The following is an 18,889-nucleotide window of genomic DNA, read 5'->3' as shown; positions in this document are numbered from 1 at the left end:
GCTGGTGCACTGGGAAGACCCAGAGGGATGGGATGGGGAGGGAGGTGGGAGAGGGGATCGGGATGGGGAACAAATGTAAATCCATGGCTGATTCATGTCAATGTATGGCAAAAACCACTACAATATTATAAAGTAATTAGCCTCCAACTAATAAAAATAAATGAAAAAAAAAAAAACTTGTATCCATGAGCAACCAAACAGGTTACAATAGTAAAAGGCAATGTAAGGTTATACAGAGGATTTAACAAAAGACACCAAGCTTAACAGATAAATGTTTAGATTCATACTTCTGTCATATCATCCAATAAATTAAGCCTCTATGAAAAACTGCAACAATTTTTATTATGATGTAAATCAATTGGTTATTTTAAAACCACCATTTAGTCAGTAAATGTTTATGAAAGCAAATACCAATATTAGGCTGAGTAGTAGAAAACATAAAACACAAGGAAAAGTGGCTCCTCTTGTTTTTTTCCTTTAACTCTCAGGGTTCTTGGCTGTTTATGATGTCACCACTGAGCATCACTAATTTGAACTCACAATGCTTAAGTCCTGGAAAATCATAGGTGGGGGAAATGTCTGTACCAAGATTGTAAGTCCTCTTATCAAATTTTATCTTTTAAAATAACTGAAACTCTCTAGTTAACTTTACATTTTTTCTCTTCAGTGTAAAGAGATGTTTGCTATATTATTTTATTCCACTGACAAACAGAGAACATGTGTTTAATAGACACTTATGTTCTCAAGCAGCATCAAGAGTTGTTTTGATACAAGACTAACTAGTTCACTCACTTAAGTAAAATATATATATGACGATGGATAATTCTTTTTCAATGTGATTCTTCATTTTTTATTATATTGTATTTTGGATCATATAAAATGAAAGAATACATGATTGATATTCAGAGAACTATCATCTCCTTAGAGGACATTTGGAAATTTATGGGAACATATTCTTTGTCACCTTGACTAAGGAATGTTACTGAAATTTAGGGGACATAGGTCAAGGGTGTGAAAACTTTGGCAGTAAGTGGCGCAGCCCAACATAAAGAACAACTAAACACTAGATGTATTTCCTTGAGAAATATTGTGTATGCAAAAGTACTTTGCAATTAGAAGCAGATTATCCAGACCTAGGATGATAATAGTATACTTATTCTTAAATTATCTTGTGTTAAAATGAGGTAGAAAAATAAAACTTTTCAATTATTTAAAGTTTGTTTTTTTTTTTTTTCCCACTGTGAAGACATGGAACAAAGGTGAAGGCATGTAACTCTGAAATATAAAGTAAAGCGTAACTGGATTTTCTTTGAACACTACTGTTAAAGGAAAGATAAAACACAAATCTTGAAAATAAAACAGGCTTCCCTGTGCCTACCTCTTTATAATGCAATCACTAAAGGACAATCTTTAGCAAAATGTTTATAATTGTCATGATTGCTTTTTAAATGTTGGGTGACTTGCTGACTAGTTCAAGTAATCTCTGCTCAGGCATACACCATGACAGAATAACATTATATTGTAATTTCTTAAAAATGTTTCAGTGCAATAAAATACTGATGTTACTATTATCATGAACATTGTGTAGCTTTCATTATCATGAGCATTGTAGCTTTCAAAGAATTTCACCATAATGGTTAAAAACTTTATTTTTGGTTTTAGGATTATTTTTATAATGTTGGTTTCTACTGTAATCCCCAAACACTTGTGCTATTATAGAATAAAAGTGTGGTTGAATTCATAATCAATTAGCTTCATTTTTGGCCAATGACATACAAAAGTCCTTAATAAAATTATCATATACCTTCTATCTCAAGTGGCAAATTCTCATTCTCATTTTGAAATGCAGAAAATATATTTCTACTTTGTCTTTCCTCTGAATTTGTCTGGCAATGATAGGAACTTAATATTAGGCTTACGCTTCTGTTCCATGACTACCAACTTCGTCCCTGATAAATAAAATTCTCCTCATTGAGCTCACTATGCCTTCCTCCCATTTATTCTTCTTTAGTATCTTTATTCATCCGAACCTGAAGAGTTTTACCTTGTCTTGCTTTCGCCACTAATTCAGATTGTGTCAGTTAACTCTACACTTCCATTACTAATTTTAAGTTTGTCTAGGACATCTGAAGAAAGTGGAGAGGTTTCCCCCAAAATTTGGCATTACATATGGTATCTAAAAATATGAACTTCGAAAACTTCAAGTGTTAGTTTCCACATCTCATATCCATTGTGCATTTTATCTTTCTCTTCCTTACATTGCATTAATAAGTTCTTTCTTACTCTCTTGGCCTAGAGACTCACCTTGATATATAGAACAGGGTTTACCAACCTGTACAGTTGACAGGTTGGTCAACCTGTCATTTCAGGTTGACCCCTAATTTTAGGAGGGGTAACTCTTTTTCAGAGTTGAAGACGGGGTAGGGTTGTGCAGGGAGGAATGGGAGTCCTGTGCATTGTAAGATGTGTAGCAGCATTCTTACCCATTAGATGTCAGTATCAGCAAGTGTGTGTGTGTGTGTGTGTGCGTGCGCATGCGCGCACACTTACAGTCATCCCTCACCAAGAAAATCCCATGTGGCTCATGACATTTGCCTTTATTTAGAGACACCTCTGCAAACACAAGATTGACTCAGGCCCCTGCAGTCCCTGGAAAACTTTTTACTAAGTCTTCTGTGCCCTTATTTACTATACTATTGATACAGAACCCAAAAATCCAACACCTGTTGACTGGATATATTGGGATATTCACACATAAAGGCTGCCAATGGGCATTTCAAATGAAACTGCAGGCACCCAGATATGGAAGCAATGTGAAGATCCATCGAGAGATGAATGGATAAAAATGATACATATGCCACATCTCAGTCACATCTGATTCTTTGTGACCGCATGGACTACAGCCTGCCAGGCTCGTCTGTCCGTGACATTTCCTAGGTAAGAACAGTGGAGTGGGTTGCCATTTCCTACTCCAAGGGATTTTCCTGATCCAGAGATCAAACTTCTGTCCCTTGTGTCTCCTCAATTGGCAGGCAGATTCTTTACCACTGTAGTGGTACCTGGGAAGCCACTATATATATATATTATTATTATACATATTATTATACATATATGCATAAGGAGAAGGAAATGGTGACCAACTCCAGAATTCTTGCCTGGAGAATCCCACAGACGGGAGCCTGGTGGACTACAGTCCATGGGCTGCAAAGAGCCAGACACAACTGAGCACATGTCTGACTTGCGCTCATTTATATATTTATGTATATACACACATATATGTATTTTATATATATATATGAAATAGAATATGGCTCAGCCATAAAAAAATGAATGAAATTGTGCTACTCTAACAAAATAGATGGACTTGAAGAATGTTAAGTAAAATAAGTTAGAGAAAGAAAAATACTGCATGATATCACATATAGAACCTAAAAAAATAAAACAAGCTAGTGAATATAACAAACAAGAAACAGACTCAGAGATACAGAAGACAAACTTGTGGCTACCAGTGGGGAGAGGGAAGTGAGGAGGGGCAATAAAGAGGGAGGCAATAAGAGTTGCACAAACTAGTATAAATAAATTAAGCTACAATGATATATTGTACAACACAGTGAATATAGCCAATATTTTATAATAAGTGTAAATGGAAATAGAACATAACCTTTAAAATTGTACATCTACTATAACATAAAAAGACTTCAACAAAATGAAATTGGAGGCAATGTCACATTATTGAGAGTCCTTACCCTATGAATTTATTATTCATTTTTTTAAATTTTTTTTTATTATTATTATTTTTTCCAGTGGGTTTTGTCATACATTGATATGAATCAGCCATGGATATTATTCATTTTTATAATTATTTCCAAACAAATATCCTATTAAAGGAAAAAGGAAAAGCAGGTGTATTTTGTTCTTATATTAAGTTTCCAGACCAAAACTAAATCCTACATATTTGTTTAAATGTGTAAACCTTTAATAAAGTACAATTTCCAGTGGTAATACAGAAACAGATTTTTTTCTCTTAAAATATGATCTCCTCATGTCTCCTAGTTTGAGATATCAACCTTATTCAGGAAAATCTAAAGCTAGCTTCCCTTTGTTAAGTCATGACCATATTATATTTCATAAAGCTGACAATGTGTATCTTCTTTACATAACAAAAACTCACAGATACTGAAACTTTTTTCTAACAATTAGATGTGTGGATCTGAAATAAAGGTAGATTTGTGGCTTCTGTATTCCATTTAATCTTAGTTAAGATGAAGTATTAGTTATTCTGTATGTATGTATAATACAAGGTGTGTGTGTGTGCGCGCACGTGCGCACGCATGCATGCGCGTGCACTAAGTTGCTTCAGTTGTATCCAACTCTTTGTGACCCTATGGAGGACTCTTCCAGGCTTCTCTGTCCATGGGGATTCTCCCGGCAAGAATATTGGAGTGGGTGGCCATACTCTCCTCCAGGGGATCTTCCCTACCCTGAGATAGAACTCACATCTCCCGCTTTGTAGGCGGATTGTTTACCGTCCGAGCCACCAGGGAAGCCCAAAGACCTTAATATATGTATTCAAAGACCTTAATTCAAACACTAATCGTATCACAAAATAACAGCCTTTCGACTTAAATGTGTTTCTTCTTTTTAAAGTAATTAAATTAGACCATTTCCAAACTTTTGAGGGACTTCTTTAATGAAAGATAGAAATAAATTTATATTCACATAAAAATAGTTTTAAAATAAAACCTATTAAAACATATACTGGCAGTTTGTTTTTTTTTTTAATAAGAAACTTCAAAAATTAAATCTGAATACATCCTTGTCTAAAATAAATTTCTTGACTGTTACAGAGAGGCAAGGAGAGAGATTCGATTACTAGCAGAGCCAGACTTGGGGGAACTATTGAGTCCTAAAATAGTAAATTGATTTAACTGCTTATGATGTGTGTAAATTTACATAGTGAGTGAGAACTCTGATATCCAGTTCATTGCTATTTTGGGGTCCTATAAATTTTCTTCAGTAAAAATAAAATTAAGTGCATTGAATTGTCGTTAACCTTAGCCTAGCCAACCTTAAGAAACAGGAATTTCAACCATTTCATTAAGTTACATTTCGCAGTTTATACTCAGTCCATTCCTCCCCTCTTCATAAATGGCTGCTAAGTTACCATTTAAAATCTTTCCTATTCCTGAAAATCATACAAATTAAATCATAACATACATATGCTTTAATTTTTGGTTTCTGGAATATTTTTTTTTCTTTCAGTACAGCATTTTTTTCAATCATCCGTGTTGCCATGTTGCATACACTAGTAATTCATTCCTCTACATTGCTGAGTAGTATTCCATTACATGGATATACTGTACTTAGTTTACACATTCCCCAATTGATTGCTTTAGTTTTTGATTACTATGGGGTACTTCAGTTTGGGGTTCTTAAGAATAAAGCTGCTATAAATATTTTCCCCAAGTTTTTGGTAGAGTTCTCTTAGGTAAGCTACTAGTGAAAATGCTGAACCATAAAATATGTGTATGCTTAACATTATTTTGAAAATATCAAATTACAATCAAAATTGATAGTACTATTTGTATATCCATCATTGATGATGAACATGTCAGATGCTCTATATTGTAGCTGATGACTGGTGTCATTAATCCTTAAAAATTTAGGTATTCTAGTGGGTTTAAAGGGTTCTTTTATTTCTAATCAGAGAAATATATATTTTTACAGTATATATTTTTTCCTTTTCATCTTTCATTTCCCAGAGGTTTTTTTTTACTTTTAGTTTCTTACATAGGTCTCATATATTTCAAAAAAATTGTTTTAAAATAATTTCTATTATTACAAGTTATATTCTATTGTTTCCTTAAATGTATATTCTTTTTTATAATTATAAAAATATAATTATTTCATATAATTAGAGTTATATCATATGATCTTATTACATTCACTAAATATCTCTAAGTAATTATTTTTTAGCTGTTGTTCAATATAGTATTTACTCAATCATGCACTCTGTGAATAAAGACCATTTTGCTTCCTGTGTATTCTTAATGCTTTTATTGCCTTATAGAACAAAACAGGGTCTAGGTTACAATGCAGGAATGAAGTGAATATCCATAACTTGTTTACTGATTTTAGAGGAAAGACAGTCAATATTCCACCATCAATTTAATTTTGATAGTAAGTATTGTCTGGACTCATTTTATCTATTTGAGGAAGATGTGTTCTATTTTTTGTTTTCTCAGACTCTTTAATTATGAATGAATGTTGCTTTTTTTTCAAAACTTCTAAATATTTTGAGATGATCAAGAGGATTTTCTTATATTTTTTGAAGTAATTACACTCAAGGTCCACCCATGTTGTTAACAAATGGCATTATTTCATTCTTTTTAATGACTAACATTCCATTGTATATGTGTACCATATCTTTTTTATCCATTCCTTCATCATTTGACATTTAGGTTGCTTCCATGTCTTGCTTATTGTAAACAATGCTGCAATAAACAATGGGGTGTATGTACACTTCCAAACCATGTTTTCCTTCAGATACATGCCCAGGAGTGGGATTGTTGAATCATATAATAGTTTTATTTTTAGTTTTTTTTTTTTCAGGAACCTTCATAGTGTTCTTCACACTGGCTATACCAATTTACATTCCCACCAACAGTGTAGGTGGCTTCCCTTTTCGCCACATTCTCTCCAACATTTATTGTTTGTAGACTTTTTGATGATGGCCATTCTAACTGCTATGAGGTGATCTCATTGTAGTTACGACTTGCATTTCTCTAATAATTAGTGAAGGTGAGCTTCTTTTCACGTGTCTTTTGGACATCTCTATGTCTTTTTCAGAGAAATGTTTATTTAGGTCTTCTGCTCACTTTTTTATTGGGTTGTTTATTCTTTCAGCATTGAGCTGAGTGTGCTGTTTGTAAATTTTGGAGATTAATCCCTTCTTGAATGCATTGTTTGCAAATATTTTCTCCCATTCTGTGGATTTCTCTTCTTTTTGTTTATGGTTTCTTTTGCTGTGAAAAATCTTTTGAGTGTAATTAGGTGACATTTGTTTATTTTTATTTCCATTATTCTAGGAGATGGACCAAAAATACATTGCTGCAATTTATGTCAAAAAGCATTGTAATATATTGCGCACTTATGTTTTCTTCTAAGAGTTTTATAGCTTCCAGTCTCAGATTTAGGTCTTTAATCCACTCTGAGTTTGTTACTGTGTATGGTGTGATCAGATGTTTTAATTTCATTCTTTTACATGTAGCAGTCCAGTTCTTCCAGAATCATTTATTGAAAAGACTGTGTCTTCCTCATTGTATATTCTTGATTCTTCATCACAGATTAGAGGAAATGCTTTCAAGCTTTTCAACATTGAGTACAATGTTAGTTGTAGTTTTGAAATATGTAGCCTTTATTATGTTGAGGCATGCACCCTCATTGCCCACTTTCTGGAGAGTTTTATCATAAATGCTTGTTAAATTTGGTCAAAAGCTTTTTACCATCTATTGACATGATCATATGGTTTTTAGTCTTCAATGTGCTAATGTGGTGTAACACACTAATTGATTTGTGGATATAGAAAACTGCTTGTATTCTTGGGATAAATCCCACTAAATAGTGGTATATGATCCTTTAATGTACTGAGGCTATTTCATTTGCTAGTATTTTGTAGAGAAATTTTGCATCTATATTCATCAGTTTATTGGCCTGTAATTTTCTATTTTTTGTGGTGTCTTCGGTTTTGGCATCATGGTGATGGTGGCCTCATAGAATGAACTTTGGAATGTTGGAATGTTCCTTCCTCTGTATTTTTTTTTTTTTTTAGTAGTTTCAGAAGGATGGCTTCCCTGGTGACTCAGTGGCAAAGAATCCACCTGCCAATGCAGGTGATATGGGTTCAATCCCTGGGTCGGAAAGATCCCCTGAAGAAGGAAATGACAACCCACCAACTCTTCTCTAAATATTTGAGAGACTTTGCCTATGAAACCATCTGGTCCTGGACATTTGTTTGTTGGGAATTTATAAATCACCGTTTCAAATTCAGTACTTGTGATTAGTCTGTTCATATTTTCTATTTCTTCTTAGCTCAGTCCTGGGAGATTGTAACTTTCTAAGAATTTGTCCATTTCTTCTAGATTGTCCATTTTATTGGTATATAATACTGTGAGTAATCTATTATGATATTTTGTATTTCTTTGATGTCAGCTCTAACTTCTTTTTCACTTGCTATTTTATTGATTTGGGCCCTCTTCTTTTTTTTCTTGATGAGTCTCACTAACAGTTTATCAATTTTGTTTATCTTTTCAAAGAACCAGTTTTTAGCTTCATTAATCTTTTCTATTATATTTTCATCTCTATTTCTTTTATTTATGCTGTTATCTTTACAATTTTTGTCCTACTAATTTTGGGTTTAGTTACTTCTTTAGTTACTTTAGGGTAAGGTTAGGTTGTTTATTAGAGATTTTTCTTGTTGCCTCATGTAAGATTGTATTGCTATAAACTTTCCTTTGAGAACTGCCTTTGCTCTGTCTCATAGGTTTTGAATTGTAATGCTCTCATTGTCATTTGTCTCTAGGTATTTTTTAATTTCCTCTTTGATTTCTTCAATGATCCATTGATTGTTTAGTAGCAGTTTTTTTAGTCTCTACATGTTTATGTTTTTTAGGCTTTTTTTTAAATTGATGACTAATGTCATAGTCTTGTGGTTCAGAAAATATGCTTGATATGATTTCAACTTTCTAAAATTAACCAAGGCTCATTTTGATGCCCAGAATGTGATCAATCCTGAGGAATGTTCCATGTATATTTGAAAAAAAAAATGCATTCTTCTCCTTATGATGGAATGTTCTACAAATATCAATTAAGTTCACCTGTAACTATCAAGTAATTATGTGAAAACTTTTTTCAAAACCTAAAAGTAAATTCTAAAAGTACAGGAGGCAGTGATCATGTCTATCCCCAAGAAAAAGAAATGCAAAAATTCAAAATGGTTGTCTGAGAGGGCCTTACAAATAGCTAAGAAAAGAAGAGAAGCAAAAGGCAAAGGAGAAAAGCAAAAATATACCATCTGAATACAGAGTTCCAAAGAATAGCAAGGAGAAATAAGAAAGCCTTCCTCAGTGATCAGTACAAAGAAATAGAGGAAAACAATAGAATGGGAAAGACTAGAGATCCCTTCAAAAAATTAGAGACACCAAGGGAACATTTCATGCAAAGATGGGTATAATAAAAGACAGAAACAGTATGGACCTAGCAGAAGCAGAAGATATTAAGAGGTGGCAAGAATACAGAGAAGAACTATACAAAAAGATCTTAATGACCCAGATAACAATGATGGTGTGATCCCTCACCTAGAGCCAGATATCCTGGAGTGCAAAGTCAAGTGGGCTTTAGGAGGCATTGCTATGAACAAAGTTAGTGGAAGTGATGGAATTCCAGCTGAGTTATTTCAAATCCTAAAAGATAAAGCAGTGAAAGTGCTGCACTCAATATGCCAGTAAATTTGGAAAACTCAGCAGTGGCCACAGGACTGGAAAACGTTAGTTTTCATTCCAATTCCAAATAAAGGCAATGCCAAAGAATGTTTGAACTACTGCACAGTTGCACTCATCTCAAATACTAACAAAGAAATGCTCAAAATTCTCCAAGCTAAGCTTCAACAGTACATGAACTGAGAACTTCCAAATGTTCAAGCTGGATTAGAAAAGACAGGGGAACCATATATCAAATTGCCAACATATGTTGGATTATAGAAAAAGCAAGAGAATTGCAGAAAAACATCTATTTCTGCTTCATTGACTACACTTACTTTTAACTGTGTGGATCACAGCAAACTGTGGGAAATTCTTCAAGAGGTGGGAATACCAGACCACCTTACCTTCCTCATGTGAAAGCTGTATGCAGGTCAAGATGCAACAGTTAGAACTGGACACTGAACAACAGGACTGGTTCCATATTGGGAAAGGAGTACGTCAAGGCTCTATATTGTCACCCTGCTTATTTAACTTATATGCAGAGTACATCATGTGAAATTCTGGGCTGGAGGAAGCCCAAGCTGGAATCAAGATTTCTGGGAAATATCAGTGACCTCAAATACACAGTTGACATCCCCCTTATGGCAGAAAGCAAAGAGGAAATAAATAGCCTCTTGATGAAAGTGAAAGAGGAGAGTGAAAAAGCTGGCTTAAAATTCAACATTCAAAAAATGAAGATCATGGCATCCAGTCCCGTTACTTCATGGCAAATAGATGGGGAAAAAACAGAAACAGTGACAGACATTTTTTCTTGGGCTCCAAAACTCTGCAGATGGTGACTGCAGCCATGAAATTAAAAGACACTTGCTCCTTGAAAGAAAAGCTGTTTCCAACCTAAACAGCACATTAACAAGCAGAGACATAATTTTGCCAACAAAGGTCCTTCTAGCCAGTAGTCATGTATGGATGTGACAGTTCGACCATAAAGAAGGCTGAGAGCTGAAGAATTGATTCTTTTGAATTGTGTTGTTGGAAAAGACTTCAGAGTCCCTTGGAGTGCAAGGAGATCAATCCAATCCATCCTAAAGGAAATCAGTCCTGAATATTCATTGAAAGGACTGATGCTGAAACTGAAGTTCCAATACTTTGGCCACCTGAAAGAAGAGGTGACTCATTGGAAAAGACCTTGATGCTGGGAAAGATTGAAGGCAGGAGGATAAGCCAATGACAGAGGATGAGATGGTTGGATGGCATCACCAACTCAATGGACATGAGTTTGAGCAAGCTGGGAGTTGGTGATGGACAGAGAAGCCTGGCATGTTGGAGTCAATGGGGTCACAAAGAGCTGGACACAATGAGCAACTGAACTGATGAGTTCAAATCCTTGTTGTTCAAGGATCAACTATAATTATGTTATTGATTTTTAATTCAGCTGTTTTGATCAATGAATACTCTTCAGATATTACATTCAATTTCATGGACCATGCTTATACCACTTTAAAATCTCATATATAATAACGTGTTTCCTGTTCCAGAGCAATTTGGGAAAAAAAAAAGTTTATAACCACGGTTGGAAATAAAAAAAATTTTCAGCAGTATATAAATGTACATTGGCTAGATCTAAGCCTAGAGATTTAGATATAGAAGGACAAGTAATTTTAATACACCTCCCCAGTCAAGAAATTCTAGGTCAGATAACTTAATAGTCAATACATCTTAAATTTTATTCAATTAATTCATTCAAATTTTTGTAGAGTGGCAAGCGTGTGCCAAGTTTTGTGCTGGGAACTAAAATTGTCATGAAGCTACCAATATACTTTTTTTTTCTTACTATATTTTATTAGTATTATTTATGTAATGTCAAAAAAGTAAAATGCTTTGTGGGCATATGTGTTTTTAGGTGTATGCATGTGTGTGTTTGTGTGTGTGTAAAACTGAAACTCATGATGATCAGTGACTTTATTTTTGTAATATAATGGGAGAATGTATAAATATATTTCTTTAACAGATCTTATTATGTGCCTTAGTTAAAATAAGTAAGAATTAGATGTAAAATGTTTGCTTGTGAGCATAAACATGTGCTTACAGTATTAAGACAAATAGAAACTGCTTTACAACACCAGTTTTATTTATCTTGAAAACATCAAAATCCATATCAAAAATTGTGGTACCCACTGACCAACACACACATACACACACACGCATCTCATGGAAAAACATGTTTGCCATTTATTAATTTGGATTTGGTTAAATTCTCAGATTATTTTGAGGATCTGGTTTTACCTAGGCATAGTCTTTTTAAGACTATGTCTTATAATTCTTACAATGTCTTACAGTTCAATTTTAAGTCTTTGGAACACAAAGTGGGGAAGATTTCATTCATGGTTTCACATTAAAAATAAACCATAAATGTCAATATTTAAGATATGTCAATTGATGAGTTTTGTTTCAAAAAATCTTTACCCACCTTATTTTAGTTATGTTGAAGTTTGTGCTAAAAACATATTTACTGCTCTCCATTTTTCTGTGTTGACGTAATCTTATATAATAAACAGATCTAAGAATGCAAAATATTTATCTAGCTTCTAGTGGCAAGTGTATGTATAATGACCATTAAATAGAGTGATTTTATATAAATTAATTAAAACTTTTCCCTCTTATTTTAATAGCCAAAAAATAAACTTTGGAGCATATGATAATTACGTTCCAGGTAAGAAAGAGTTCATTTAAAAAAATGTATAAGTAATTTTATGGATAAGTGATAAAACAACAGCTGTTATGGAGCACTATTAAAAACCAACTTTTAATTTTTCAAGCACTTTTCTGATGGGTTCAGTAAATACCTTCTAAAGATATTTTGTCTTTAATTCAAAGAAAATTAAGTAAATATGTTTAGCAACATAAAGAAGGACATATTTACATGTTAGAACTCAAAACAATCAGAAAATCTTACATGTGAAAGGCAGTGTAAAAAATGGATAAACAACTTATCTGTGTCAGAAATGTCTTCTGCTACATTCCTGATACTCTGTACCAGACTTAAAACTGACAAAATTTCATTACTTGACAAGGCCAGTCAATCTGATGTTGAAGTGCAAGTAAGTTTAAGTCGCTCAGTTGTGCCCGACTCTTTCCGACCCCATGGACCGCAGCCCACCTGGCTCCTCTGTCCATGAGATTTTCCAGGCAAGGATACTGGAGTGGGTTGCCATTTCCTTCTCCTTCTCTTATATCAAGTAATCAATTTTAACTCGTATACTGAACTTAAACACATCTTTCATTTTGCATATTTTCTCATTGATCCTGATTCTGTCTTTAGGTGACTCACTGGACAAGTCTCATATATAGCATGTTTTTTACATATTTAAATTGAGCGAACATATCTCTTTCACTGGTCTCATTGGTAGCCTCAATGTTTTTAACTGTTTATATTACAGTTTCTATGGAACTCAACCGTCATAATCATAATTCTGTAGGTACTGCTTATCAATTTTCTTCATTAGTATGTCATTTATAATAGTGCAGTTCTTGGGCATATAACATTTACTCTTGTAGCTTAGAAAATGATTAATAATTAAGAGAATCTTAGACTCAATCATATATTTACTTATTATTTTAAACAAGAAATGTGCTAAGTACTTTGGAAGCTGCAGGAGTAGTTACCACATCTGCTCTCAGTAGAATTGTATTCCAACCAAAAGAGTATTAAAAAAAAAATCTAGAATGGAAGAGATAGAAGGATTAAGAGAAAACAGTAAAACTCCTTCTTTCTATTTACATTACAGACTGTATTAGTTTCACAATGACTATATAGCTAACCATAAAGCTGATTAAAATTTTAAAACAATCAAATTTAATTTCCTCATATTAATAATACAAAATTTCAAATATTATCAAATGTATGAAACCATAATTTGAATCATTTATTTATTCATTTACATATAATCACCATACTGCCATTTTAGACCTGATAAAATTCTATTTACTCTGAGATGTAGGCTTATTTTTGGTTTTTTATTTCAGTCAGTGAATTAAGCAAAAAATCATGGAATCAGCAACACTTTGCCCTGGTATTTCCCAAACCACCAAGGCCAGGAAAAAGAAGGAGATCAAAACCTTCCCAACTACGAGAAGATACAGGTCCAGTGAGTATTGAAAAGATTATATAATTTTACTCATAATAATCTTAAAATCATGAATATTTTATATATGTAAAAGTGCTGACCAATGGGATTTCTGTGATGATGGAAGTATTTTATATCTTTACATTCTAATTCCAATATTGCTACTGAACACTTGAAATGAGACTAGTGCAACTGAGCAATTGGATTTTACAATTCAACTGGATTCAGTTCACATGTGGCTTTTAAATAGCATACTGGACCATACGTGTGTGTTAAGTTGCTTCAGTCATGTCCAACTCTTTGCAATCTATGGACTGTAGCCCACTGGGCTCCTCTGTCCATGAGATTCTCCAGGCAAGAATACTGGAGTGGGCTGCCATGCCCTTCTCCAGGGGATCTTCCCAACTCAGGGATCTAACCCCCATCTCTTATGGCTCCTAAATTAGGAGGCAGCTTATTTACCACTAGTGCCACCTGGGAAGTCCATGAAGTACAGTTAAAGGTAACTCAATTTTACTACTTGGAGAAAGTAGATATATTTTATTTGCATTTCACTGTATAAAAATTATTCCTGTATTTTCTATCAAATATTTGTTCAGCAATACCACATTACAGAAAATATGTATCCAAGAAACATAGAAATCTGGATATCCTAATGTTACAGTTAGTATAAACATTTAGAAAATATTTCTCGGCTGGAGATATCCCCTCATTAGAATCATGGGGTTACATCATACACTGAGAAAGTTTCAATGCTTTCTTATTTCCAGAAATACATAATTCAGAATTCTGAGCATTAGAAGATTAACATTTCCCAATGTTTCTGGGATCATCATGGAATAGGAAAAATTTCAAGAAAAGTTTTCACAAAATGATGTATCTTCAACTCTTGTTGATATAACCCAGTTTCTTCTGTTTTTTCATGTTCTTTTTTTTTCTTTATTATTTGTTTTACCATTCACGAACATTCTTTCCAAAATTTGTTATTTTTGCAATTAAGTTTTTAAAAATATTTGATTAGGAGTTGAAAACAGAATGCACCATTCTGCAGAAACTAGTTGTCAACCAAAGGTTATTCCTTCCATTAATGCAGGTTCCCAGCTGATGTTCAAATTATATCTTGTCAAGGAGAGGAGTATCAGGCTTTTAATTTTAGCCACAGGTAGCATTCAAAATTCCAGAGACCTTGAACATGACAATAGAGACCAGGATATGCTTGAACATGAAACTCTTAGATATTAGAGAATAATTAGTTCCTGAGTTAGCATAAAAATGGAAAGTAGATAAGATATTCCAACAAGCTTCAAGAACACAGAGTTAAAAAAAAAAAGTCTCTCATGGTTGTGAAGCGAGCTTCTGGTATGTCATTAGAAAGTGGAGGTCTCTGAGAATTTTAACATATATCTTGAGGGAATTATGAAGGTCCTCTAAGTTAATAGGCCTAAAATGAGGTATGGCTGTCCTTTAGTACAACAAGGAACAAAATTTTTTAAAAAGCACAATAAGCTATACAAACTACCACTTATCCTCTATTTATCAAAATCTAAAATGTTTTCATGGTCAAAGTTGAATGCATTTAATATCTGGTAAAAAGGGCTGTGTAACTCACACACAAGTTGTTCATCATTATTCTAACCAATATTTCAGAACTATGATGCAGAGAAGTTAAGGGGAGATCGTAAACCACCTTTATGGATGCACCGTTCTTTAATGAGAATTTCTGAGAGACCATCTGTTTATTTAGCTGCCAGGAGTCAGCCTCCCCAGAAAGCAACTCGTTCCTCCAAGGAAGATTCTAAAACAGCAGCAAAACCTTCATCTCCGATGCTTAAGAAAAGTCAAGAAGACAAGGACAAATCAGATTCAGAAGCAGAGCCCACAGTTTCAAAGGAAAAATCCAGGAAACTTTCAAAGAAAGAACCAGAAGCTAAAGAAGAGAAACCAGATGAAAAGAAAGATTTAAAAAAAGAGAGAAAATATTCAAAGAAGGGTAAGGAATCAGCGACAGAATCTGAAGATGAAAAAGCGGGTGCAGAGAAAGATTCTAAAAAAGATAAGAAGGGGTCAAAGAAGGGCAAGGAGTCTCCTTCAGATTCAGGAGGTGAAAAAGGAGATGCAAAGAAAGATTCTAAAAAAGATAAGAAGGGGTCAAAGAAGGGCAAGGAATCTCCTTCAGAATCAGAAGGTGAAAAGGGAGATGCAAAGAAAGATGACAAAAAAGATAAGAAAGGTTCAAAGAAGGGCAAGGAATCTGCTACAGAATCAGAAGGTGAAAAAGGAGATGCAAAGAAAGATTCCAAAAAAGATAAAGATAAGAAAGGTTCAAAGAAGGGCAAGGAGCCTGATTCAAAGGAAGAAGGTGAAAAAGGAGATGCAAAGAAAGATGACAAAAAAGATAAGAAAGGTTCAAAGAAGGGCAAAGAGTCTGCTACAGAATCGGAAGGTGAAAAGAAAGATTCAAAGAAGGATAAGGAAGGGAAAAAAGATGCAAAGAAAGCAGGTGAGAAAGGTGATGAATCAAAGGAAAAGAAAGATTCAAAGAAGAAGGATAGTAAAAAAGAAAAGAAAGATGAGAAGAAGCCTGGTGAGGCAGAAAGTGAACCAAAGGATGCAGCCAAGAAGGATGCCAAGAAGGATGCCAAGAAGGATGCCAAGAAGGATGCCAAGAAAGATGCCAAGAAAGATGCCAAAAAGGGAAAGTAGGCCTTGGATGATAATTCAAAAGCGTATTTGAGGAAACAATTTTAGTAGTCTGAAACTGCATCTATGAGTGGAAGGGTATTCAAAGAATTAATGAAATAATTTGTAAATGGGGGAAAGAAGAATTCAAAGATGGACTCAGAAAAGCTTCATTTTAAAAAAAATAAGGCAAAACATTAAAAGGTTTTGAAGGTTAATTACATGAAATTTGGGGAGATAAGGATTCAACAGAAGACCCCCAGAAAGATTCAAAAAGAATATTCAAATAAGAATGTAGAAGTTAATGATGTTGAATCTATGGATACAAAGAAGAAACAAAATCAACAAACGAGTCAAAAAATTCATGGATGCAGATGTTGAATCCATAGATTCAAACAACTTGAAGTTAATACCGACAGATTTAAAAAAAGAATCATAGAAGTCATGAGGGGAAGTCAAACAAATTTCATAAAATCTACTTTCAAATAAGCACAAATACAAATTAAAAGTAGAATTCCTCAAAAAAAAAAGGAAAAAGAAAAAAAAAAAAATACTGCTTTTTTGTGAGCCTATACCATCTCTGAAGAATAATCAGCCACAAACAAGTTGATGGATATTGAATACTCTGCTTCCAAGACAAGATAAACATACTTGGTGAGTTAATTTTTCTTTCTTTTAAATAAAATAAGATTAAAAATCAACCGAACTAGCTTAAAGGTTTGAACTGAAATTTATCATTCTTATAAAATCTCTGTGATCTGATTAGATTTTTACTAGATTTTCATCAGGTTTGAACATTTTCATAAGAAATATTTAAGAATCTGGTGGGAACACCACATAAATGAAGGTTTTTAAAGCACCAGTGGAAAGGTTAAGGGAAGCAGAATTATTTAAGGTGAGGGAGAAGAGACTGGTTTATGATATATAACATAATTGCTTACCAAAAATTTTATGTATTTGATTGTTTTAACAGAAAATGGTGGCCAACTTCTCTCCATTTAAGGAATGATGCAAATCAAAATTGTCCAAATTACAAATGTGAGTAAATTTAAATGAGACATATTGATTCTTGATAATTTGATAAATATATATATATATATATATATATATATATATATATATATATATATATAAAAGCAAATGAACCAAAATTAAACAGAGTTTAGCAGGGGCTTCCCTGATAGCTCAGTTGGTAAAGAATCTGCCTGTAATGCAGGAGACCCTGGTTCGATTCTTGGGTTGGGAAGATTTGCTGACAAAGTGATAGGCTACCCACTCCAGTATTCTTGGGCTTCCAATGTGGCTCAGCTAGTAAAGAATCCTCCTGCAATGTGGGAGACCTGGGTTTGATCCCTGGGTCAGGAAGATCCCCTGGAGAAGGGAAAGTCTACCCATTCCAGTATTCTGGCCTGGAGAATTCCATGGACTGTATAGTTCATGGGGTTGCAAAGAGTCAGACATGACTGAGTGACCTTCACTCATTCACTCACTAGCAGAGTGAAAATACTTCCATGATACTATTTTCATGTGAAAATAGTTAACTTTATAACTATATTAAGCTCTCTTTTATCCCATGAATCTTATTAATGTGAAAAAAATAAAAAGCAAAATAAAACAAAAGTCAAAACCTTGGACTTCCCAATTAGTGTCAATTAAATCTTTTTTGATTTAAAACATACTCTTTCAGGTGAACTCAACAATGTTGCAGAACTTGCTAAGTGATTTTCTCTCCCCTTTCTTATTCCCAATATAAACTCTAGATCTAAAATAAAGCTTCCCCTTTAATATTAAAGGGAGGGTCTCCTATTCTATATGCACTCAAAAACTAACTTTCTATTAAGAGGGAGGTGTAGTTTCTTTGCCTGTTTAAATATTGGCCCCTGGCACCATATATCAACTACTCAGGGGTTAATGGCTATTGTAGCTCATGGTCTTCCAGGTGGTCTTACCTTGCTGATCTGAATCAGTTGTGATGACAAACAGTTGAATCTTGCCCCATTGGTCTCCTCTCCCCCTTCCAGGAAACTCCTCATTCTCCCTCTGCTTATAGTAAAATTCTTGTTCAGATATTCAACGTTTTCTGAAAATATTAGCATCAGTCTGAAAATTTAGGAAAACATTTTAAAAACAAAATTTATTGACATATAGTTAATTTACAATGTTGTGTTAATTTAGGAAATCATTTAAAATCCCCCATTTACCTCTGAAACTACCCTTAAAATTTTCTAACATAATATTCAAAAGTCAAATTTTAGATTCAAATTTAATGTCTAGTGAAAGAACAACTGAACATTTGCCTTTACCATTCTACTGAACTGCACCAAGGTCATCAGGAAACCTCCGTATAGCCCAATCAAACAGTATCTGACAGCTCATCTCTTTTCTATCTGTATATTTCCCTGAGTTATCCCATCCATTCAAAGGGATCATTCTTACTCTGTTGAATCCTGCATTTTAAACATAATATTGATTTCTCCACTCAACTCCAAATTCATATATCCAAATATTAAATTAAATCATCTACATCACTGTCATCCGGGCAACTCAAAATTGTTGTTTTGTTTAGTTTCTCAGTCGTGTCTGACTATTTTGCAACTGATTGATTGT

The 18,889-nt window shown here is 33.7% G+C and overlaps 1 protein-coding gene across 1 annotated transcript; it reads left to right on the top strand.

The window, feature by feature from the left end:
• Positions 1 to 556: 556 nt before the first annotated feature.
• On the top strand, positions 557 to 16,306 carry CYLC2 (cylicin 2). The gene is made up of 4 exons (XM_043927941.1): positions 557 to 592; positions 12,149 to 12,189; positions 13,503 to 13,624; positions 15,251 to 16,306. Exons 1-4 carry the CDS (start codon positions 576 to 578, stop codon positions 16,304 to 16,306), a joined length of 1,236 nt encoding a protein of 411 aa, XP_043783876.1. The 5' UTR covers positions 557 to 575.
• Positions 16,307 to 18,889: the final 2,583 nt, after the last annotated feature.

The sequence above is a fragment of the Cervus elaphus genome, chromosome 16 (genome assembly GCF_910594005.1).
Source record: "Cervus elaphus chromosome 16, mCerEla1.1, whole genome shotgun sequence".
In the NCBI taxonomy this organism is placed as follows: domain Eukaryota; kingdom Metazoa; phylum Chordata; class Mammalia; order Artiodactyla; family Cervidae; genus Cervus; species Cervus elaphus.
Note: the sequence above shows the minus strand (reverse complement) of the source record. Positions and strands in the feature narration are given on the sequence as shown.